We start from the raw sequence: 23,751 nt of genomic DNA, 5'->3' as shown, positions 1-23,751 counted from the left end.
CACTCTCCGACTCACTCTCGATTTTTGTTCTCAAGTCTCTCTTCGGTCTAAAATTACTCAACCAGAAGCATACAGAGAGAGAAAACGTATTTGGCGTTCAACAAAGCAAAGGTGAGTTCATTAATTTATTGAAATTGCTTCATAGGTTAAATGCTGTTGTTCAATTTTGATGTGATGTATGTTTTTATGCCTATGGATTGATTCAAGTTGATGCAGGTTGCTTATTTTGATTTTCATGGTTTGAAGATTGATTAAATGGGAAAAAGTAGACCTAGGGCTGCAGAGAAGAGGGTTTTAGGGCAGGGTTCAATTGTTTTAACATCAAGTTCATCATTAACTATACCACCTGCACCTGTTTATTACCCTACCGAAGATGAATTTAAGGACCCATTGGCATATATTTATAAGATCAGGCCAGAAGCTGAGTCATATGGGATTTGTAAGATCATTCCTCCAGAGAGTTGGAAACCCCCTTTTGCCCTAGATTTGGATACGTTTTCGTTTCCCACAAAAACCCAGGCCATTCATCAGTTGCAAGCGAGGCCTCCGGCATGCAATTCAAAGACATTTGAGTTGGAGTATAATAGGTTTTTGGAGGAGCATTGTGGGAAAAAGGCTGTGAAGAAGAAGGTAGTTTTTGAAGGGAAGGAGTTGGATCTGTGCAAGTTGTTTAATGGGGTAAAGCGTTATGGGGGTTATGATAATGCTGTGAAGGAAAAGAAGTGGGGGGAAGTTTTTCGGTTTGTGAGGTCAGGCGGGAAGGTTTCCGAATGTTCAAAGTATGTGCTGTGTCAGTTATATAAAGAGCATTTATATGATTATGAAAATTATTATAGTAGGTTGGATCGTGTGAAAGAGAAGAGCTGTAAGAGAGGAATGCTAGCGGAGAAGAGAAGGGGACAGCAAAGTTGTAAGAGAAGTCGAACCAATGAAGCAGGTGAGAAAGCTAAACCACGTAAGGTAGAGGATGAAGAATATGATCAGATATGTGAACAATGCAGAAGTGGCTTGCATGCAGAAGTGATGCTTTTGTGTGATAGGTGCAATAAAGGATGGCATATATATTGTTTGTCCCCACCTTTGAAACGGGTCCCACCTGGTAATTGGTATTGCTCGGAGTGCTTCAACTCTGAGAAGGATAGCTTCGGTTTTGTGCCTGGTAAACAACTGTCCTTGGAAGCTTTTAGGCGTGTGGCTGATAGAGCAAAGAAGAAATGGTTTGGCTCAACATCTGCCTCTAGGGTTCAATTGGAAAAGAAGTTTTGGGAAATAGTGGAGGGATCTGTCGGTGAAGTTGAAGTTATCTATGGCAGCGACTTGGATACTTCTGTCTATGGTAGTGGCTTTCCCCGTCTAGACAATCAAAGACCATCATCTATAGATGTCAATGGATGGGATGAATACTGTGCTAGCCCATGGAATCTTAACAACTTGCCCAAATTGCAAGGGTCGATGCTCCGTGCTGTCCATCATAACATTGCTGGCGTTATGGTGCCCTGGCTTTACATTGGGATGCTATTTTCATCGTTCTGTTGGCACTTTGAAGACCATTGCTTCTATTCAATGAATTATCACCACTGGTATGTAACTTGTTGGTCTTAGAATCTGTTACTCTTTCATTACCTTTTTATATATATGTTTCTCATGTGCAAGATTGTTATCTCCGTCATGCATGCCAGCTGTTATCCCTAGAGTACTTGGGCAGTATATTCATGGTTGTTTACAACGTGCAAATCATCGATTTGTTAAAAAATAAGGAACAGTGTGAACCTTATGACATCTTTAGGCAGTTTTATATCACAGGTGAAGTGAATATATTTGATATTTTGTATACATAGGCAAACTTTATTCAAGTCTTAATGTTGAAGATTGAATGCATTAACAGCATCACTCATGCTTGAAATAAACTTCATATACATGCACTACCATAAATGGGCTGATTTTTGTGTATTTACTATTTGCTAAGTGCCAGCTAGAAGCAACATCATAGTAATGAGGCCCGGGACAGATTTGGACATAACACATTACACATCCATAGCAGTTTAAGGTTAGAAAAAATTCGAAGGTACTTAAAGTCAGTACAGAGTTAAACAGAGTTGGCTGCATTTTAGAGTATTTAGTTGGCTCAAAAGAAATTGAGGTTAATGCTCCGGAAATATCAAAAACATCTTCGAAAATTCAATTACACTAAGGTGGTTTTTGATTAGAATATAATGGACCTAATGGACTGGATGATTTATTCAATAAGCCATATATGAGTGTTTGTTTATAACTTAAATCAATAAGTCATTTACTTAAAAGACAAGTCACTTCTCCATTGAGACCATTCCTTTTTATCTTACCCCTCATATTCTATACGTTTCCATGCCCTCGTTAAACACACTTAACAAACAACTAATACCAATTACCACTTTTTTTGGAAGGGTGTCCCAGGCTATGCCTGGACTAATCCCGGCAAATTGTGACTGCAAGAAATCAGCTCTGATAAACTGAGTGGCCACAATTGTTGTCTACATCTGGAATCGAGCCCTAGGCGGATGGGATATTTCACCACATCCCCCAGGATCTCAACCACTACGCCACAACCCTTGTGGTTAATTACCACTTATTACGTACAAAACCTATATCCATACAAACATCTTTGTCCAGACATATCTAGTAGTTATTATTAGGAAAAATAAGAGTTAATTTAGTTCTAGATTTACTATTGTCTGGATACAACTATCCTGATTATAGTATTGAGACACATCACCTTTACAAAATGTATCACCTTCTATTAGCAATTGGCTCATAAAGATGAACTCTTAAAAAGATTGAAAATCAAAGATGCATGGACCTCTAAATATCTAACACGCGTTATTTATATTGAGGTTTGATTACTACTTAATGATAAAGAAACTTGAAAATGGATGTTTGGGGCTTGTTCTGCCTCAAATTTTGTCTTTGTCTTTGTTTGTGACCTCAAGAGTTTATTTTGACATGTTTAAGGCGTTCATTGTCGATGTATGAGCATGTCATGGCTTCCTAAAGTGTAACAAGCACAGAAAGAGAATTCTTTGTCCAGTTTTCAGCACACATCTGTATCTAACATGTGGTGGAAACGGTCATTTCCTCCAACAAGGACTCACCACTCCTATCCCTGATTAGCATCCATGATAGTTAAAATTTCTGTGCACGTAATATAGTTCTCTCTTTCCTGGCTTGGTCTCCTTTCATATAGAGTTCATTTATGGCTTAAATAGTTCAATTTTGTATTACATTGAAACATATTCTGAATGTTAATTGTATACTTTCAGGGGAGAACCCAAATGTTGGTACAGCGTCCCTGGTAGTGAAGCCAGTGCTTTTGAGAAGGTAGGCCATTAATGTATATCGTGGCATTTTCTGTAAAATAACTGTACACCATGGTAAGAACTAGAAAAGTGCTCTATGATTTTACCACTTCCTTGTGTTCAGTCCTTGTATTAGCGTATTAGCTTGAAAACTCACAAACAAGCTCCCTTTGAGCCACCATAGACACCTATTTGCCTAATACTAGTTATTCACTAAAATTGATTTACTACTTGTATACGAAAATGCTGTAGAATTATTTTGATTATTTCAGTATGCCTTCGGGCGCTCATGAGTAGAATTGTATAGAGTTTGTGTACAACGAATTGTAGGTTTAGGGCACAGAAGTAAATGAAAGGATTGCAAGCCGGGTCGATTAGTAAAGACAGCTGATGGTGTGGCATGTAAATCTATTGTTCCACAAGTTCCTGAAATGTAGCTGCTGCATAAATCTTGTGTTGTTTATACCATAGGATAGTAGCTGGATGGATGTCTATAGTCTTGGATAAATTGGCATTAGCTTGCAATAGACGAGATATGGGTTCTTTATATGTGTCAATAGGTCACTGCCAAGTGCAAATAACTTAGCAGTTTGGGTTTTTGGTGTAACTTTAAGAGCATCAGGTTAGTCATAATATCACTTGCTGTGATCGAAATCTGTCGGCATAAATTTCTTTTTTTACTTTTGGTGGGAATTAAAACACAAACAGTACATAATGTTGTTTTATTAACTTATAAGATCTGTTTTTAATACTAGTTTCCATCAATAAAAGTGCTGATTCTAGCTAGGGGCAGGGAATGGCAAGATATTGTGATGATGCATGGTGACAAAATATGAGAAGAGTAGAATCTACTCTAGGAAGACTAGAAATGAGATATAATATAATAGTACATATCTACTAATCATGTCTATTCAGATAGTTTTGAGGCATAATCAGTCCTTCCAGCCCCCCAGTCTGCTCCTTGAAGATATTCAACTTCATGAAAGCAATTATTGTGGGTGGGAACAATAGAAAACTAAAACAACAGAAATGCTTAACTGTTGCATGAGGTAGTAAAAATCAACAAAATCCTCATGATGTCTCACATGTTTGCAGTGGGTTAAGTGTGGTTCTCAACTCATTCCAGAAGGAGAATGAGGTTTATTAGGAATGCCCTGTACATTCTCCTCTGAAATGGGTGTTCTTGCAGACCAAGTTTCAGAAGCTGGGCACTTCTTTTCTGAACTTGAAGATGCGAAATAAATTGCATGAAATAGAGCAATTCCTCCATCTTTCATACTGGTGAAAAGCATGTTTGCAGTGCTCTTAATCTTATCGTTGTGTTCATAAGGAACCTAAACATATGCCAGATGAATAGCAGGGGAAGTATGTAAACTTTAATCAATGCTATGGCCTATATGCCTCCCGTGTTCAGAAGACTCTTTTTCATAGTTTTTGGATGCTTGGAGATCTTTCAATTCAATTGAACTTGGCAAGGTTTTAAACATCTTGATTGACTACAAAGTAACTACTGAAGAGGATGATATGTCCCTAGGAAGACCTGAATATTCTTTTCTGCAAGAAAAAATAAAGTAAAAAAGAAGCAGCAGAAGACAAAAGAATATTAGACAGAAAGAACAGGAAAAAACAAAATTAAGGAGAATAGAATGTAATATCATTTTCTTTGAGCATTACATTTCAGCTTTGTAATTGTTCATGGCTTAAGATATATAACTTATTTGTGGTCATTTTATTCAACATTCTTCCATTTCAAAAGGAAGATTGGTTTTATCATAGTTGATTATTGTGTGTTTTTCTATTTTTGTATCCTGACAGCTCATGTGAGTGTGTTATGAATGGGCATGGTTTTCTTTGACGGTTGCTCTCTATGGTGTTGTACTGCTAATGGAACTAGTGTATATGGTTGGTCTTATCCTTAAAATTAAAATGTAGATTGCCCAATAATTTCTTCTTGACCTGGAAGTTCCAATCTAAGTCAAAGGGCAAGTTTGACCTTAGGGCCTGATATGATATAAGATCTAGAATGTTGGTCCATTAAAGACAGCATGTATATGACGATTTTGGTCATCTTGGATATAGCCCTTTAGGTACATCGGTGGGGAAAAGTTTTGAGTACAAAGGGAGGTGTTTTGGGTGATGTGTAGGTGTTAGGCCACCAGGTGAAAATGACTTGGTCAAGGTAGTGAAGAGAGATTTGAATGAGTGGAAGGATGTGACGTAATTTTAGAATCGTGGGGAGTGTGTTACCCCTTTTTAGTTAGTTTCATATTTAGCTTCCCACAACTATGTTTTGATGAATATTTTCCAAGGGGTTTTGCCCTTCATCCCAAAAAAAAGCTAGTTTTGATGACAACACAGTTGCTGTTGGTGTTGACCTAGAATTTCCACTTCACTGCAGGTAATGCGGAACAGCCTTCCTGATTTGTTTGATGCTCAACCTGACTTGCTCTTTCAGCTGGTCACAATGCTCAATCCATCTGTCCTGCAAGAACATAATGTTCCAGTTTACAGTGTGTTACAGGTTTGATCAGCAAAATCGTTGACTTACATTATCCTTGTGATTATTCATTATAAACGGCTCTTTTGCACTTCATTTTGCTATTTTCTGGGAATTGCATGTTCTTAATTGCCGTATTTTTTTCCATGCTTCCGGTGTTCGATTTTCCACAAGGATTGAAGTTTCTGATAGTATTGTCAGGATCTCAATCTACCTGCTTAAGCTTGTAGGTGAGTTGGCAGCTTAAACCAATAGCATAGTAGGGACAAATGATAGGGAGATTGAGTCCACTATACACAACATTTGCTATAGTTAACTAACATACAGTGAACAAGTTTCGTATTTGGCCGTGTTTATGGAAAATTGTTGATTTGTGAGCTGAAAATATTTTTGTTGTTTTTCTTGACTTGTGTATAATCTTTTGCAATGTAACAAGTGAAATTGCATAGGATAAATAGTGTAGTTTCTGCAAATATTCTTTGGTTTATATAACATGGCATCTTTGAATGGTGTCTAATTGCAAATATGACATGTCTGCCTTCTATCTTTCTGGAGAATGGTTCTTTTTCCTCCACATTTTAATTTGTTGATTTGATGCGATCTCTGGTGATTCTTTTTCCTCCGCTCAACTCTTTGGGTAGAGCTCAGGTCTGTGTACATCTCCCCCCTCCCCTGGGACCCTACTTCCGGGTGGGTTTTCCTGGGTCCATTTGGTTTCTTAGAGGCGTCTCTGTCTTTAGTTGCATACTATTCTGCTTACACAACATGCCCTTTTCAATATTGCGCCGTATGGGTCAGAGATGCAAGTGATTATGCCAATTTTCTTACACCATTGGTCGTATCCTGTATGTAACCTTCTTTTCCTCATGCTTCTTTTGCCAGGAACCTGGCAACTTTGTTATTACCTTCCCTAGATCTTATCATGGAGGTTTCAACTTCGGTGAGCGTAATATTTACTCAGAAATGGAGTTTCCTTGGTCGTATTTTTCTTTCTTGTTTTATCAATTACCTCTTGGTCTTGGCAGGCTTAAATTGTGCAGAAGCCGTAAATTTTGCTCCGGCTGATTGGTTACCTTACGGTGGTTTTGGAGCAGAACTTTATCAGCACTATCGCAAAGCTGCGGTCTTGTCTCATGAAGAGCTGCTTTGTGTGGTTGCGAAGGTCAGTGGCTTGTCGCTTGTTTTACGTGCTCTATGTCATGAAACTTCGGACTTCTTGTCAATGAAACTTTTTTAAGGGCAAAGTGCTTATGTCAAACAATTTTATGTCAATGTTGATATAGGTTGTCAAACCTTATTTACATTTTATTTGCTGGTTCATGATCCCCCTTTTAACATTACGTATTGGTTAGTATCCTTCAACTGCTAAATCGAAACACCAAGAATAATAAGTTGATATCCATAAATATTCTTGTACTGCATATAAACTCATGATTGAATGCTTTCAAATTCTGAAATAACAGGCTCTTTCTCGGTTGCGCTCCTAATGTATCATCGAGACAATCATACCTTGCAAATTCTACTTGTAAACAATTCTTTAGTTCCGTAGCTCATGTTTTGCATAACTTCCACCACTAGCAACTACCGACAAGGCGACACCTTACTCTTTGGTCCTCTCTTTTTAAGGAAGATCAAATTTGTAAACCCAACATTTTTCTGTAGGTTGATGAGATTAGTCACAAATCTCGATTCATCGGACATAATATATTCCTTTTTTCTCTTGTGTATTGTTGACGTAGAAGATGTGATGTCTAATCCGTTAATATCAATATGCAATTTTTATCTTCTCTTGTATTTTTGGTTTATACAAGTAGCAACGATTTCGTCTTCATGAGTCATGGGACCATGTTATTTCACTCGTGGACACTGCTTTGGATGTATTCAGACATTGCCTTCTATTTACAGAATGATTTTGATGCCAATGCGTTACCATACTTGAAGAATGAGTTGCTTCGCATATACAATAAAGAAAAGAGTTGGAGAGAACGGCTTTGGAAGAATGGTATTATTAGTTCTTCACTCATGGCTCCTCGAGAGCAGCCAAACTATGTTGGTGTTGAAGAGGTAACTTGAGGTTTTTGAGTCTATTTGCTTCTTTTTGATGTTTGGAAACATCAACATAATGGTAGTAATTACATTTATGATGAAAATTGTGAAAAATGTTTTTGTAGGATGCGACTTGCATCATATGTCAGCAGTTCTTGTATCTTTCAGCTGTTGGTTGCAGCTGCAGACCTTCTGCTTTTGTTTGTCTAGAGGTAAGAGATTTTAACTATTCCCACTTAGATAGTCTAATCTATTTTCCATGTAATGACAATTGACACATGTCTTCCAATATCCTTCGATCTGGGGTGGGCTTGATATCATTCTTTTGATGCCTCCAACACGCTCTGTTTGCAGTCTTGCTGCATATGTTTCACTCACTTATTTGCATTGCAACCATACCCTGCAGAAAACTAAAATCTTCCAATCCTTTGATCATATGTAACTTTCATATTTAGTTGTGTGCTTGTTGGCCCTTAATTCTGTTTTCTTAAGTAACTACTTGTATTATACTTGCAGCATTGGGAAAACCTGTGTGAATGCAAGCCCCGCAAACGACATTTTCTTTATCGCCACACACTTGCAGAATTAAATGATTTGGTCATTATGATGGACAAGCATAGTTCTGAGGACACAATCCAAAAGAGGAACACAAGAAAGCATTTGACGTGTACCAATGAGTTACCCTCTTTATCGAAGAAGGTTTTAAATCTGACCAAACTTCTCTGGCTTATAAATCATGAAGATAAATGATCCATATCTGCTTTATTTGTGTTTATATCTTTATTTACCTTGATTTGTTTGATAACCTCGTTTCTTTCGCACTTTGATGCAATTATGTTTTCTGCCTGCATAATAGTTGGTGATGACATTATAATTTTATGGCATGGCCTTTAATTTTATTGTATGTATGTAAATATGTTACCTTGACAAAGTCAAGTTTGTGAAATCTTACTCGATAAATCATGCTTGTGGTAGCTCATTGCTACAGTTGTGAGATTTACATTTTGTATGTTGGGATCATGGTTTTTTCAAAATCGTTTGAGGCGTACGCCTCTAGGCAAGGCAGTCAAAAAACGAACCCGAGGCATTGCTTCTCGGTGCTTGCATGAAGTGTACGCCTTGCATGTGTGAGGCGGTTGGTAAGGCGGTGAGCGAGGCTGAGGCGTAAGCCTCTCATTATATGATGTGCATGTGGATGTGATTACATATGGGTTAGTGGGCGTGTCAGGATTTATTATATAAATACAAAAGTAATATCAGACCCTAATATTATAACATATATTCGGTGGATTCTTATCTTTAAAACCTCAGTCACACTTTTCTCCTTAATCTTTAAACCCTCCTTGCTGCAGTGACAACTTGTACTTGCTGCACTAGAAACTTGTACCTGCTACAAGTATTATATATTTTCTTTGTTGGTATATAATACACACACACACACATATATATGTTTATATTCTGATTCTGGTTTGTATAAAATATTATATATATATATATTACGTTTCTAGTATATGTATGTATATCTTTTCCTGTACAATTTATATAAATATAAATATGTATAGAGAGACTTGAGTAAGGAAATATAATTTATTTACAGTATTATGGTGGTTAATTTATAATTATATTTACATTTGTGTTCATAATTCATCCTATTTATTTTTCTTAGTTTGTATATATATAATTTTATAAAAAATAATAATTATTAGATATGTGTTGATATATTTTATTTTCCGCCTTGAGGCTTACGCCTCGGACCGCCTCGAGGCTTACGCCTCGCTTTATCAAGGGAAAACGCCGCGAGGCCCGATTCCTCTTTTTAAAACTATGGTTGGGATAGAGCTTCCACAAGAACGATTCATTATGTAGGACTCTTTATCTACAAATCATGGTTGTGGTTGTTGTTGTCCTCCTACACTTGTGCATTAATCGTCCTAAGACCGAGTACCCCTAGATTCTGTTGCAAATTTCAACAAAGAGCTCCAAAGAGGTGGTAGAAAACAGTGAGGAGTAGAGGGCACCTCAAAAGGACAGTTTCAAGTTTTTAGGCTCCACGAATCAAGAGGGAGAGGTCGAGGACGATGTTACTCACTGAGTAGAGGCATGGTCGTTGAAGTGTAGGGCTGCCATGAGAGCGTTTTGCGACAAGAGGGTCATGTTAAAATTGAATGACAAATTCCACAGAGTGCCCATTAGATCTTCTGACAATTTCTACAGAGTGTTGGGAGATAATTAAGACACATGAGAGGAAATTGAAAGTTGCAGAAAATGAGGATGTTGTGGACCTGTGGCTGGACCATGTTGAACAAGATGTGGAACGAGGTCTTCAAGGCAAAGCTAGGAGTCGCACTTGCGCCTATCACAGATAAATTGAGATAAGGAAGATCGCGGTGGTTTAATCACGTCCATGGCAGACGAATGACGACACAATGAGGAGGTGGAGAGGGTAACGGTCGAGGGGTGAGGAGAGGAGGCAGGCTGAGGAGAAGTCTGGATATAGAGGCTTTGGATGGTTTCAAGGACATCACTTCTAATAGAAGTTCTTAGAGACGTCGGATTAGGGTAGCCGTTAATTCGTAAGGACTAACAGCTACTATGGATGGGGAGAGGTATGGACAAAAAGGTTAGCGGTTCACTAGGGTAGCTAGGGGGGAGGGCTTATTCCCGGTAGTTTGTAGTTGAGACTTGAGAGTGCCCCATGTACGGGATTGTACATCTGCTAAGCCTATAGGTTGTTTGAACTTATTTATTCCTTCGCCTTGTTTATGTCTTTTTGCATGCACTCAACATTTAGAATGACTTCAAGTGTCTCAAGCTCGTCAAAGAAGTTTTAAAGATCTTCAAAACTTTTCACCCATCTTTCTAATAATATTCATACCATATAACTTAAAATAAGCAAGTACAAGCTTAATTCATTCCGTAATCAACGAAGGATTTGGCAATCGATATTCCTCAATTCCTCTAATAATGTTTGGTATCATTTATGATTCAACCTACAGTCATGCCTTCATTGCCTTGGTGATTTTATTTTATGGTGATGAAGCAAGTGCTTGCAGAAACAGTTTCACGAGTAAAGATGCATTCATCTTATATGGAGTCGATAAGTATTTCAACCATGCATAGGTATTCATGCAATTATATGCAGGGTCATTAGAAGGGACAACAATTACTAGTGTCAAAAAGCTTTTACTCATAAAGCAAGTCGTACTTTCAAACAAGGTCATGAAGGTTGTGTCATCGACTGTTATCATAATGATTCATTACAAGAATTCTCTATGGCCTCTGAAAGAGTACAATAACTTCCTGCAATGCTAGTCAGACCATTCGGAACAAGTAGGACCACGAAAACTTGATTATCTGGGAGAACTGCACTGGTATATTATTAGTTTAGTTAAATGGTCGTCTAGTTACTGTTGTCAGAAAATTACCTGCGGCTTTGTTTAGGTTTATTAAAATTCCTTGTGTATTGCAGTGTTGGTGAAAGTATGATGCTTCGCTCCTATTGACATTCTTATGCTGATTTGTAGATTAAAGGTGGCCATATGACAATTGCGCAACTTGCTGAAGAATGGCTCTTGAGGTCTTGTAAAATTCTTCAGATGCCATATTCAAATGATGCTTATGCCAGTGCCTTGAAAGAAGCGGAACAGTTCCTTTGGGCTGGTTCTGAAATGGATCCAGTAAGATTGAAGAGTCTGATTATTTTTTCCATGACTGGGAGGTCCTTATGCTTCCTAATTGTATCTTTTGCTAATGAGTCTGCATTTATATCACCATATGAATGAAAATAGGTGCGAGAACTGGCTAAAAATTTGGCTGAAGCTCAGAATTGGGCAGAAGGCGTAAGAGATTGTCTTTCAAAAATCGAATTGTGGGGATCTCACCATAACTCTGAAGTGGAGAGAGTAAAGATGGAAGACGTGAACACTTTGCTTAATGCCAACCCTGTGCCTTGTAATGAACCTGGGCATCTGAAGTTAAAGGTGAATGATGTTCCAATCTTTTTTAGTAGAATGTCTGTTCAGTCACTGAACAAGTGTTTTCCTTCGTAGGGTTATGAAGAAGAAGCAAGGGAGCTGATTCAAGAAATATGTTCTGCTCTTTCAACAAGCTCCAATGTCTCTGTATAAAACCTCCCATATTACTTCAGTTTATTTACAAAATTTTAGAAGTTGGTGATTACTTTTCATTTTGTTCGGTTATTCATCCTTGGTCCTAATTTCAGATTGTGGATTTGGAAACCTTGTGCTCTAAAGCTCGTGAGTCTGCTATATATGTACAAGAAAGCGAGAGATTATTGACCAAGCTGTCAGCTGTGAAGGTTTATTTTGTTTTCGACTTAACACCCAACCCTCAGTCCCCCAGCAATTCGAAAAAATCATATACCTCTTGTTTGTTTCATTTTTTTGGTTGGATATTTGTAGCTTGTTGGCAAGTCCCTATCTTTAGTCACTTCAAATAGTTCGGAGTGGCTTATATTGGATTGGAGTTGATTCCTTAGATCAACTTAACTTGTCATATGGGCACAAAAGTAGCTTTTGCTCTTGAAGTAGGTTGGATAGGAAGAAAGATGCTATGAGGACCAACTACTATGATATGTGGTAGGGAACTTGCATGTGGAATATTGTCATCTGTCTTGAGTTCCCACTTTTCCTGCTGTTGGGTGGGTGGGTGGGTGTGCTTTTTTCTTTCGAGTAGCCTCAGAGAACTGCCCATTTTTTGGAGTGCTATTTCAAGTTTTTCGTCTCATCTCATGCCAGTCTTGGCTGTTTTTATCGTTGTCTGATATATTCTTCTTTATTTCGTCTCTTTAGCTATGGCTACACACTGTAAGAAATTGCATATCAGAGAAATCTCCTGGGGTGATCGAGGTTGATATCCTCAATAGCTTGAAGTCAGAGGTGACTAAGATATAGTTTTTCCAACACATTATATTGTCTTTATATCTTAGAGTGTAGACATTCATCTTTTTATATTATTTTTTCTGATCAGATTGTAGAACTTCAACTTCAACTTCCTGAAGTCCCAATGTTTTTGGATTTTGTAAGGCAAGTTGAATTATGTCAGTCTCGATCTACTGAGATATTGAGAGGTTCTATAACTTTAAAGGTTGGTAATTTAGCTATTTATGTAATTAGATGGTGTAAGTGGGTATCTTGTATGATATATAAAGCATTGTATGATGTGCAGAACCTTGAAGTACTTATCCAAGAATATGATGGTTTTACTGTTGATGTTCCGGAGTTAACACTTTTGAGGCAATATCAGCATGATGCCTTTGACTGGATTTCACGCTATAATGATGTTGTGAAGAATATTCATGAGCGGGAGGATCAAGAAAACGTTGTTGATGAGTTGATCTGCCTTGAGAAAGATGGATCATTGTTGAAAGTTCAATGTCTGCTCTATTCCTATTCACCTATTTTTCATTTCAATCATATTACAGATATAACTGTTGTATTTGTGTACACTTCCAAGTATATGGTCATTTTAATTGCTTTATTTTGTGATGTAGTTGATGAGTTGCTTCTCGTTGATGTCGAGTTAAAGAAGGCTTCTTGCAGGGTAGAAGCTTGGAAGGTAAACACCATTCATGTCTTTAACTGATAGCTTTTTTACACTTTAATTCAATGCATACAATTATAGAAAATCTCTTACAGTATGTATAAAAGAAATCTATAAAAAATTTGGTCACTTGACAATAATATATATATAGGTGAAGGATCGTGTGAGAAGGAGAGTTAAGGTGAGAAGCGTAAGAAGGGATCTGGACCCTTGATCACCTTTAATCTCAAACCCACCTATGAGTCGCTGTTGATACGGGGATTGATCCGGTGCATCTCATCCTAATGTGCATCCAAGGATGGAGATCTCTTCTTATGCTTCTCACCTTAACTCTCCTTCTCACCGGAACCCAACCCTATATATATATATATATGAAATTAAAATCAATATATATAATTAGAAAACTTACTACAATCAAAATTTGAGAAGTTATAAATTTATTAGAGTTAATATGTACAAAAAAGGGCTATAAAAATATCTTTAAATTAAAATGAATATAAAAGTTAATACAATTATTTATATATATATAGAAAATTATTTCATTTTTTGAAATTTACTTTAAATTAAACTATATAAATGAATGAAATAAGTTTAGAATCAATTCTTTCATTTTAATTAAAATATTAATTAATGGAATGCTACTGTTACTTAAAATCTACATTCTGTCCCATGTACTGCTATTATTATCTTATATTATATTTTACTCTTCAACTGCACTATCTTCAGTTGATCTTTTTTGAAGTATATAATATTTATATACGGTAAATTGAACAAATAAACTCGCACACCCTCCTCACCTTTGGTGAGGTTTGAACCCTTGACCTCCTAGGAGGCCGAGGGCTCGCATACTGGTAGGCCAAAGGCCCTTTGGTTATCATCAATTGAATTTGATGCCTACAACATTGATAGGACACGCTATATCATTCTAACTTTCAAACAAAGATGCAGTATTTGTCTTTTTCCCCTTAATCAATCTATCTTAAAGCAAGCTTCTTCTTTTTGAACTTCTGCAGGTGCTGAGTGGTAAAATGCCTTTGGACTCTATTCAGCAAGTAATGGCTATGGCCATCAAGTATGGATTCTTGGCTTGATGCTTCTAGAATATCCTTTTTAGTTCCTGTATATCTTATGATTATTTTTAAACGTATGCTGATGTCATTCAGACTACAAATTGACAACGAGAAGGTGTTCAAGAAAATTTCTGATGTACTTGCTCAAGCTGTGCGTTTGGAAGAAAAAGCAAAACATATTCTTGCTTGTGAGGTTCAGATGTCTGATTTTGAGGATGTTGTAAGGTTTGTTATAACTGCACCTGAATGCCCTGTGGTTCTTCTGTAGATAGCGGTAGATTTATGGCTTTTGGTCTCTAATAAATAAATAAAAACTTTCAGGATGTCAGAAGACCTTTGTGCACTTTTACCTTCTCTTGATGGTGTCAAGGGAGCTTTGTCTATGGCGAAGTCCTGGTTGATTAAGTCCAAACCATATTTAGTTTCCGATCTCTCTATATCGTCAGTTGGAAATGCTTTGCTTAAAGTTGATGACCTGAAGGTTTTCACTATGTCTGATCATGATATTTATTTGAAGTACTATGCATGAGCGGTTTCTGAGTCAATTCTCTGGAAAATATGATGCAATTTTGCAGGAGTTGGTTTCGGAATCAAAGTTACTGAAGATATATTTGAAAGAGCGGTCTTTGCTTGAAAATGTTTTACATAATTACATGGAGTTGGAGCATAATGCCTGTTCTGCGCTGCATGATGCAGAGTCACTGCTGAATATTCTTGATGTCAGTGAGATGTCCTCTGATCTAATCTCCAAGATTGAAGATCAGGTTGCTAAGATGGAGTCCATAATGAAGGCGGAGTTATCACTTCGTTTTGACTTCCTTGTGATTCCAAAGCTACGAGAAACTTGTGCGATTCTCCATTGGTGCTTTAAGGCCCTTACTTTCAGGGCTGTTGATCCCACACTAAAGGTGACTGATGTAAAATTTTTGTTTCTACATGTTATGCGGTTACTTATTTTTCACCCTTTTGGTGTCTTCTATGGTTTCGGTGCCAAAATGTGTTACTATACTAATCTTAATTTAATTTTTCTCCTGGAAGGCTATTTTATAATAGTTATTATTTAATTGTTTTTCATTTTGCAGGAAGTTGAAATGTTATTGGAGGATGCAGGACATCATCATGTTATATATACATCTCGTCCTTTCTGGAGGTCATTGGTTGACGGGATTAATTGGCTTAAGAAAGCTGTTGAGATCCTGGACCCATGCAGCCTTAAAAGATTTGATCTGAGTGATGTTGAAGAAACTCTGAGACAATCTAAGGTATTATTCTCTCCAGTGTTCTTCCTGCTGAACCTTGATATGCAATTAGTGGCTGAAACATAATGTATTTTCTTCAAGTTCATAATAAAGAAAAGAGAGCAGAAGTAGGATGCGACCAAGTTTTCCACCTAGACTGTAATCTTCCATTTTTGGCTGTTCATTAATGTATGACATTTTTAAATGGCAGATAATTAAAATATCCTTTCCGTTGATTGTTGACCGATTAGTTGATGCTATCAAGAGACACAAGTGAGTTCCCAAGATGCGCCATCCACATTCTCTCTTAGTTTTTTTCTTTTTCGCTATTAACCGTTTGGATCTTAATCTAGATATATGAATTGATGCGTGCCCCTATTGTTATATAGCTTCTTTCTGTATCGGAAGCAGAGGTTTAGTATGAAACATATGCAAAAATATAAAATGAAATATTCATTTTCATAAGTCCGATAAGTACTATTTTCTATTCTTCTGCATGCAAGTAAGACCCATTTTCTGCTACTGCTAGATAATAGTATGTTTTTCGTTATAGCAATATTTCTAATTGCTAGATCTTTGCTCTATGGTCATGTATACCTTCTCCGTATGTCATTCATTTGTGATCTAATGACTTAGGGGCCGTTTACCCATATGCTTACCCGGTAAGCGCTTACTAATAGGAGTCAACACTATAATTTATTTTGATGCGTAAGATTTTAGTACATCAAAACATATTGAATGCAACAATTTACTTGTTAAGCACCTGGGTAAGAGTCGCCATCCTCACTTACCGGGTAAGACTCTCCATCCTTCTCATCGCTCTTACGCGTAAGATTCTTGGCTCTTCTCATGTTCATCCAATGAGGAAATTTATGCGTTAAACACTTACCAAGTACGTGTTTAGTAAACGGCCCTTTACTTGCATAAACCTGGAATTGCTACCTCATTCAAACTACAAACTTCTTGATGATAAATATTTGTTTTAACAATGTACACAATGTACTACGGTAATAAATTATTTTGATTCTGAAAAGCTAAAGTGTCTATGTCGATTCAAATTCCTAGTGTGGAGGTTTTTAACTCCAAACTCAAAAATGAACTTATTTTAGTGATGGAGGTAGCATCCAACAAGGTAGGCCCCACATGTCTGTGACCAAATAACTTATATGTAGTTTAGGTGACTTAGCATACTTGTCTCACACTACTATGAACCACTATCTTAATCGAATTCCTTATTAATTATAAGGCACACCTACTACCCAATCCATTTGATTCTATTTGCCTTTATTAATTGCGCTATACATGGTTATAAATTATCTCTTGCAATCATTCTTTTTCTATAAAGAATGTGAACATCTTCTCTTGCTATACCCTTGCAGTCATTCTTTGTTGTAAGAATATGAACTTCTCTTCTTGCTACTGGCCGTTCGGGTAGTTTGTTGAGAACATTTCACTTATCATGGAGGAACTACATTATATGTTGGTTGGCATATTAAATGATATTACTGATTATCGTATAGTGTGCTTTATATTTTCATTTTTCCAGTAACATTTATGTTTTTAGAGTCGATGTAATTCAGTGCTAATTATGTTTTTTGACTGACATCTTGACAATGTGTAGTGTATGGGTGGACGAAGTGAAAGCATTTTTCACCTGCAGTACTGGAGATCGGTCATGGTCTTTGTTATTGCAGCTCGAGGTAATTTTTTCACACGTCACCTTTTTTTCTTGAACGAACTTATTGTAGACCATAACCTTTTTTCTTCCAGTTTTATTTCAAAACGATTCAGTGACTAGTAGAACTTTTTCTTTCTTATATGAGGATGGAACTTACGTTATTCTCTGTTCTTTCTGCATAAGTTGGGATAAAAGTAGGTATGGATTATGACTAGAGGCTTATTTGGGATGCCATGAAGGCTGATAGTTGCAAAAGTTTAAGTGACAAATTTTGAGTCATTCCTGCACAACAGAACAACATGGTGTTGAAGAAACAAAGAGAACATATGCAATGAGTGTTTCAATAGGAGAGGCGGAGAACAAGATATTCATTTTTAGGCTTCACAAATATTGAAGGGACGAAATATGTTCTCTTTCACCCATCCCAAAGTTTTCCCTTTTTATGCCTGTTCTCCATCTAAGCTGCCTTTCTTTTGTTTTCTTTTTTCCTGTATGGTTGCTTCAGTTACCAGGGTTTACCCTTCTTATATCCCCTTAAGCGGTGACACTGGGACATCTACCTAAATCAAGTAACTCTGTTGATACCTGGCCAACTTAAAAGGGGTCTTATAGTTCTCTTTATTATAAGATACCAACAGGTTATATTCATAATGGTTTAGTGGAGAGCTCTATGTATTAGTTTATCATTTATGTTTTTTTCTTTTATCTGGGAAAAAGAGGGGAGGTGAGGAACCAACCTCAATATTGGACTATACCAAAGCAATATTCTTTCTCCAAATGATCAATGAGTAATGCATTTTCTTGATATTTTGTTTTTATTCTTATGTTGATGATAGTAATATTATTGGGTCTGTGCAGAGTCTTGGCAGCACCAATGCTTTTAATTGCATGGAAATGGACATGGTTGTATCTGAAGTTCAGAGGGTTAGAGAATGGAAGCAGAGAGGCGGAGACATTGTTGGGGTTAAAGCTGGTGATGATAATCTGCTACTCAATGCTCTATCTCGGGTACACTATGTAGTTCAGTTTATTTATATTATATTAATTTTTTTGGAGAGACTGCTAATTTTTTGAATATTCTTCACATAAAGGACTACAGTTAGATATTTGGACATCATAATAAGCCTAACATCGTGCCATACTGACCTTCATATATCTTCGTTGATATTCTGGATTTTTTTTCTTTGTTTGCAGATCATAGATGCTCTAGACAGATCTTTGTATGTATATAACAAGCCTGATGGCTGTAACCGAAGAAGTTTAGAATGTATGTTATGCTCAAATGAGGCTCAGGATCAGGAACTCTTGACTTGTTCTGTGTGCATGGAATGGTAAGCTGTCATGGTCCATTATCAGTTAACAAAAGCACTATTTTACTCAACAAGGCAGAAAACCTTTATTTGATGGATACGGGAAAATGAAGTTGATAGTATGTAATACTAATTTATTTTATAAGGTCTAAATACTACTTCCTGTTTATATTTTAATTATTAATTATTAGTCTGTACTGCTTTTTGAGAGGATAGAGGGGAATAATCACAAAAGGGTACTGCTTCTTTTGACATATTAGTTATTAACATCTTGCATGCAGCTACCATAGGCAGTGCATAAAACCAACTTCCAGTGGTACAAGTCATGCAGCAGCTTACATATGTCCTTACTGTCATATCATTGAGAGCGGCAAAGTCTCACGGCTGGTATATTTAGTTAGTTGTTGAGACTCTTTTCGTTTTTAGTGTTTGCTTGACCTGCACCAAACTCTGCCTTATGTAAAGTTGCGAGAGCGATTAACCTCTGGATTTGAAATATTTCATTTTCAGAAAATTGATGCAAAACGTCCTGAGTTGGATAAGTTTATGGAGCTTCTTTCTGATGCTGATAATCTATGTCTCGAGTAAGTGCCTCCCTAGCTTCATCCAATTGCATGCCTTAACTGGCATGTGCTACCCATGAGTGTTTCATGTGTATGATTTGCTTTCCCAAAGTGATGTGCTTTTTGTTTGATTATGTTGACTTCTTTTAGATTGATCGACTTCCATGCTTGTGTTTTTTGCTCATTACTAGATGTGGAGTTTTGGGCCCCACAAGAAAAACCCATCCGTTTCTCAAAATTTTTCATGAAAGGAAGAAGGGGGAAGGGCCCACAAAAATCCACGTGGGCCCCACAAAAATCTCGAAAAGTTGTTGCCAATGGGACTCCTTGGCCAGTTTCATGAAATAAGGGGGATTAATGAGGCATTTCACGAAATGGCCCACACGCGGGTTTTGTACTAATTAATTATTATCGAAAATACATTAAAAATTTAGTAATTAATATTTTAATTAGTAATTAATTAATACAAAACCAGGTGTGGACCATTTCATGAAATGCTTCATGAATCGCCCCTCCATTTCATGAAACCGGCCAAGGAGTCCCATCAGCAAAAACTTTTCCCGATTTTTGTGAGCCCTTTCTTCTTTCGTGAAAAAAATGGACAAATAGATGTTTTTACAAAAAAAAAAGTATTTTTGGGTTATTTTAAAAAAAAAATTAGTTAAGTCAAGAACCCAGAGTTTATGTGCTTCCCTAGCTTTTTTACACATCCTTTTCTTTTCTCTTGTTGATGATTGTGCTTTCAGTCTTTGACGAGTTCTTCCATATGATGTTTGTCATATTTTTTTTGGGTCATATTTTTGTCTTCATTATACAGATGTAAGCTTCATTCTTGCTGATATATTGCTCCTTTTTGCAGTATTGAAGAAAAGGCCATAATACGTCAAATTGTTGAGAAAGCTCTGGCATACAAAGCTTGCTTGACTGGAATTGTTGAATTTTCCTTGAGTTCGCTTGGCGAAGACCCAAGCATGGTTATTTGGAAACTATCCACTGCTTTAAAGGTGACTAAGAATCTGGCTTTTAGTTTTTGCTGCTAATAACATTTTGCACATATAGCTCTTGTTTTTGCCGTTATCCATCTGACCATGTTGGGGAGCATAAAGAGGGGGGCAATAATATGTCACAACAACTATCTAGCATCTGCATGTTTTGCATCATTATTTATTGTATAGAATTGTTTTAGCTATATCTAGGGCCTGTTTGTTAGTGGCTTAAGGAGCTTAAATGAGACTCAACTTAGGGCCTGCATGTTAGCAGCTTAATGGGACTCACAGCTTATTCGGTCAGCTATACATGATTGTTTGGTAGTGGCTTAATGATATAGAAAGTGGCTTATTCAATAAGCTTTCGGGGGGGAGCTTTATGCAGAAAGCCAAGTTTTTTCTAAACTTCATCCTCCCAATTAAAAAACACGCTCTTTCAATCTATAAAAAACCCTCCTAAACAAAACCCTTCACAATCTCTACAGACAAATCAATTCACACAGACTGCTTTATCCATGCAGGGCTGCTCAGTTGATTTTTTATCAAGTCCTGTATGGATAAAGTTGTTTGTTCGCTATAGTTGTCTGTATGGATGTAACTAAATTGATGTTCGGATGTTGTGCTGAATAAACAATCTAAATGGTAGAAATGACTATTTTACCCTTTTAATTTATATTAACGATCTTTGTTGATAAAATTTTACAATAAACAACAATATTTGCAGTAAATTTTATAGAAAGTAGTAGATCAAAAACAAATCAAATATAATCAAGAAACTCATATCAAGAACAACAAACAAATTAAATATAATCAGTTTTTGAATCAAATTAAAGCGAGAAAAAAGAAAACCCCAAATCGATGAACCCTAATTAAAAAACCCTAGAGAGGTCAGAACCATATTCAGAAGGAGGTGAAGTGTAAAGCATTCGAATCTCTCCTGAATAAAAATCGAGGGTTTGAGAGATCTATGGGATAGGATTTCTTCTTCAAGGGTCAGAACCATATTCTTTGAGGGATTTTTCTTCAGATCTAAGCGAGGGGTCTGAGAGATTCTTAAGGAGAAGAAAGATGACCAGTGACGGGAAAAGAGACTGACGATGGGAGAAGCAGAGGTTTTAATGGTGGGTGGAGAAATCAAAAGCTTGGAGAAATAAACAGCACCTGTAGAAATCAAGAGCTTGGTGATCGAAGAGGCAAAGGGGTGTGAGCCTGAAGAAATCGGTAAAGCACAGCTACAAATCGTAAACAACAGCTACATATCGAAAACCATAGGAGAAATCAGAGCGCAGAGGTTGAAGAAGATGAGCGCCGTGAACCCTGAATGGAAACTTGGAAGGTGAACTGATGCTGGAACTTGGAGCGTGTAAAATAGGGTTTCTTTATGGAAGGGTAGTTGGGGAATTAATGGGAAATTAAATGGCTGAGTGTAAAGGAGTATCATTTACGAGCTGAGTAATTAAGTCATTTGCTGACCGAACAGGTATTTATGGCTGAGCGAATAAGCCATATAGGCTATACAGCTCATTAAGCCACAACCAAACAGCCCCTTGATGAAAAACCAACCAAATATTCAGTCAGCTATACATGACTTTATGGTAGTGGCTTAATAATATAGAAAGTGGCTTATTCAGTAAGCTTCTAGGGGGGAGCTTTATGCAGAAAGCCAAGTTTTTTTTGAACTTTTCCCTCCCAATGAAAAAACATGCTCTTCCGTCTATAAAAAATCCTCTCAAACAAAAACCTTTCTAATTTATACAGACAGATTAATCCATACTGGAAGCTTTATCCATACAGGACTTAAAGGAAAACCAACTAAACAGCCTCTAAGTTAAATTTACTATTACATTTTTGGTTATTTTCTTGTGTGATAGAGTAAATCATGTTTCTTTTTTTTAAAGGCAGTAGAAGTGGCTGGGGTCTATGATCGCCAATGTAATTGCAAATTTGAGCTTGCATTAGCTCGAAATTCATGGAGAGTTCGAGCATCTAAGTTATTAAAAGCTTCGCAAAAGCCATCAATCCACCAGATTCAGCGGCTACTGAAAGAGGTACTTGCTAATTGTAGATTTTATGATGCATGACCCTGACACTAGCCAGTTACCCTCCTAGCCTATATTTGGGAAACAATATGATGATCTAGTTTGACCTTTTTCAGTGAAGTTTTTATGGCACAAATGTGGCATGTGATGTTTGGGGATAATAATATTTTCTAAAGTAAACTACAAATTTGGTCCCTTTAGTTTGTCAAAATAACACTTTCCATCCCTGTAGAATGAGGTGTATTTTCGTCTTTTTATCAAAAAAATTGTCATTTACCCAAATCAAAAACCATAAGGACCAAATCATAAAGTTGTATTTGATTGGTTAAAAGACAAACAAAAAAAGATGAAAATGTGCATTTAACAGAATTTTTTAACAGCCGCTAGACCCAGGGACCAAATCTGGACGTTTTTGTAAACCATGTTGGCCATTTTGTAATTTCAAAACTACAGGGATGAAAAATGTTATTTTCGACAAACCATAGGGACCAAATTTATAGTTTACCCTATTTTCTATGTAGGACTTCAGATGCTGACATGTATTTATGATCATGTTCCTTTATATGGTTGTTTGGATATAAGAATTTTTTGGAAAGGTGCCCCAGGCTATGCCCGGACTAATGGCGGCAAATTGTGACAGTAAGAAATCAGCCTTGATAAACTCAGTTGCCACAATTGTTGTGTATGCCTGGAATCAAACCCTGGGTAGATGGGATATAAGTTTCCTTTTACACCAAGGATATTTGCTATGTTATCTACAAGAAATATACTCTTCCTTTTATAATTCCAAATTATCTGTTTGCAGGGTCTCACTATAAGTGTTCCTACAGAAGACTATTTCTGGCATAGACTTACGACAATAAAGCACATTGGTTTGCAATGGGCAACGAAGGCCAAAAAGGTCCGAATTTTCTCTCTTCTTCAACAAACGTTTGCTATAGGTTTCTATGCACACCATTCCTAGTCTTTAAATTCAAATTGGAAACATGCTCAATATCATTTGATTGAATAGTTGACCCAGCCCCTTGTTGTTTGAAAAAACCCTCCACTTCCCGATTCAATTAATGCCTTTGCTACTACTGAAAACAGGTTTCGGCGGATTCTGGTGCACTTGAATTGCATAAAGTTTTTGAACTGATAGCGGAAGGCGAAAGTTTTCCTGTGCACTTCGAAAAGGAACTCAAGGTAACAAGCAAGGAGTCCTCTCATTAGTAGTATGTGTAACAACTCGTCCCACATGGATAGAAATGGGATTTTTGAGCTCCTTATAAGCCTGAAATTGTGGGCTACCGCCACTATGGTTTTAAGTTGGATTCGAAGTTATTAAGTCAGTCTGTTGCGTTGGGCTTTTGGGTGTTACAAATGGTATCATAGCTGATTCTTATGACATCGGGATGGTGGGGCAAACCTCATCGGGTACGATGAGGCTT

General features: G+C 36.9%; 1 protein-coding gene across 7 annotated transcripts in view; it reads left to right on the top strand.

The window, feature by feature from the left end:
* LOC112528803 (lysine-specific demethylase rbr-2) overlaps positions 1–23,751 on the top strand; it is a 25,625-nt gene continuing 1,874 nt past the window's right edge. Inside the window, exons 1-32 of one of the 7 annotated variants that reach the window (XM_025139889.1) lie at positions 7–111; positions 217–1,580; positions 3,297–3,354; positions 5,731–5,853; positions 6,712–6,769; positions 6,855–6,991; positions 7,735–7,893; positions 8,001–8,087; positions 8,392–8,574; positions 11,400–11,552; positions 11,664–11,855; positions 11,925–11,990; positions 12,098–12,193; positions 12,687–12,773; positions 12,865–12,981; positions 13,063–13,270; positions 13,388–13,452; positions 14,451–14,509; positions 14,601–14,732; positions 14,829–14,988; positions 15,083–15,415; positions 15,590–15,769; positions 15,957–16,018; positions 17,367–17,445; positions 18,282–18,431; positions 18,618–18,754; positions 19,015–19,120; positions 19,244–19,317; positions 20,156–20,300; positions 22,181–22,330; positions 23,127–23,222; positions 23,411–23,506. In XM_025139889.1, the coding sequence (XP_024995657.1) occupies positions 256–1,580; positions 3,297–3,354; positions 5,731–5,853; positions 6,712–6,769; positions 6,855–6,991; positions 7,735–7,893; positions 8,001–8,087; positions 8,392–8,574; positions 11,400–11,552; positions 11,664–11,855; positions 11,925–11,990; positions 12,098–12,193; positions 12,687–12,773; positions 12,865–12,981; positions 13,063–13,270; positions 13,388–13,452; positions 14,451–14,509; positions 14,601–14,732; positions 14,829–14,988; positions 15,083–15,415; positions 15,590–15,769; positions 15,957–16,018; positions 17,367–17,445; positions 18,282–18,431; positions 18,618–18,754; positions 19,015–19,120; positions 19,244–19,317; positions 20,156–20,300; positions 22,181–22,330; positions 23,127–23,222; positions 23,411–23,506 (5,073 nt within the window). In that variant the 5' untranslated portion in view covers positions 7–111; positions 217–255. The other 6 variants (XM_025139886.1, XM_025139884.1, XM_025139885.1 and 3 more) reach the window with 6 other exon arrangements.

The sequence above is a fragment of the Cynara cardunculus genome (assembly GCF_001531365.2).
Source record: "Cynara cardunculus var. scolymus isolate 2C chromosome LG 15, CcrdV1, whole genome shotgun sequence".
Taxonomy (NCBI): domain Eukaryota; kingdom Viridiplantae; phylum Streptophyta; class Magnoliopsida; order Asterales; family Asteraceae; genus Cynara; species Cynara cardunculus.
The sequence above is the reverse complement of the archived record's forward strand: the minus strand, read 5'-3'. Positions and strand labels throughout refer to the sequence as shown.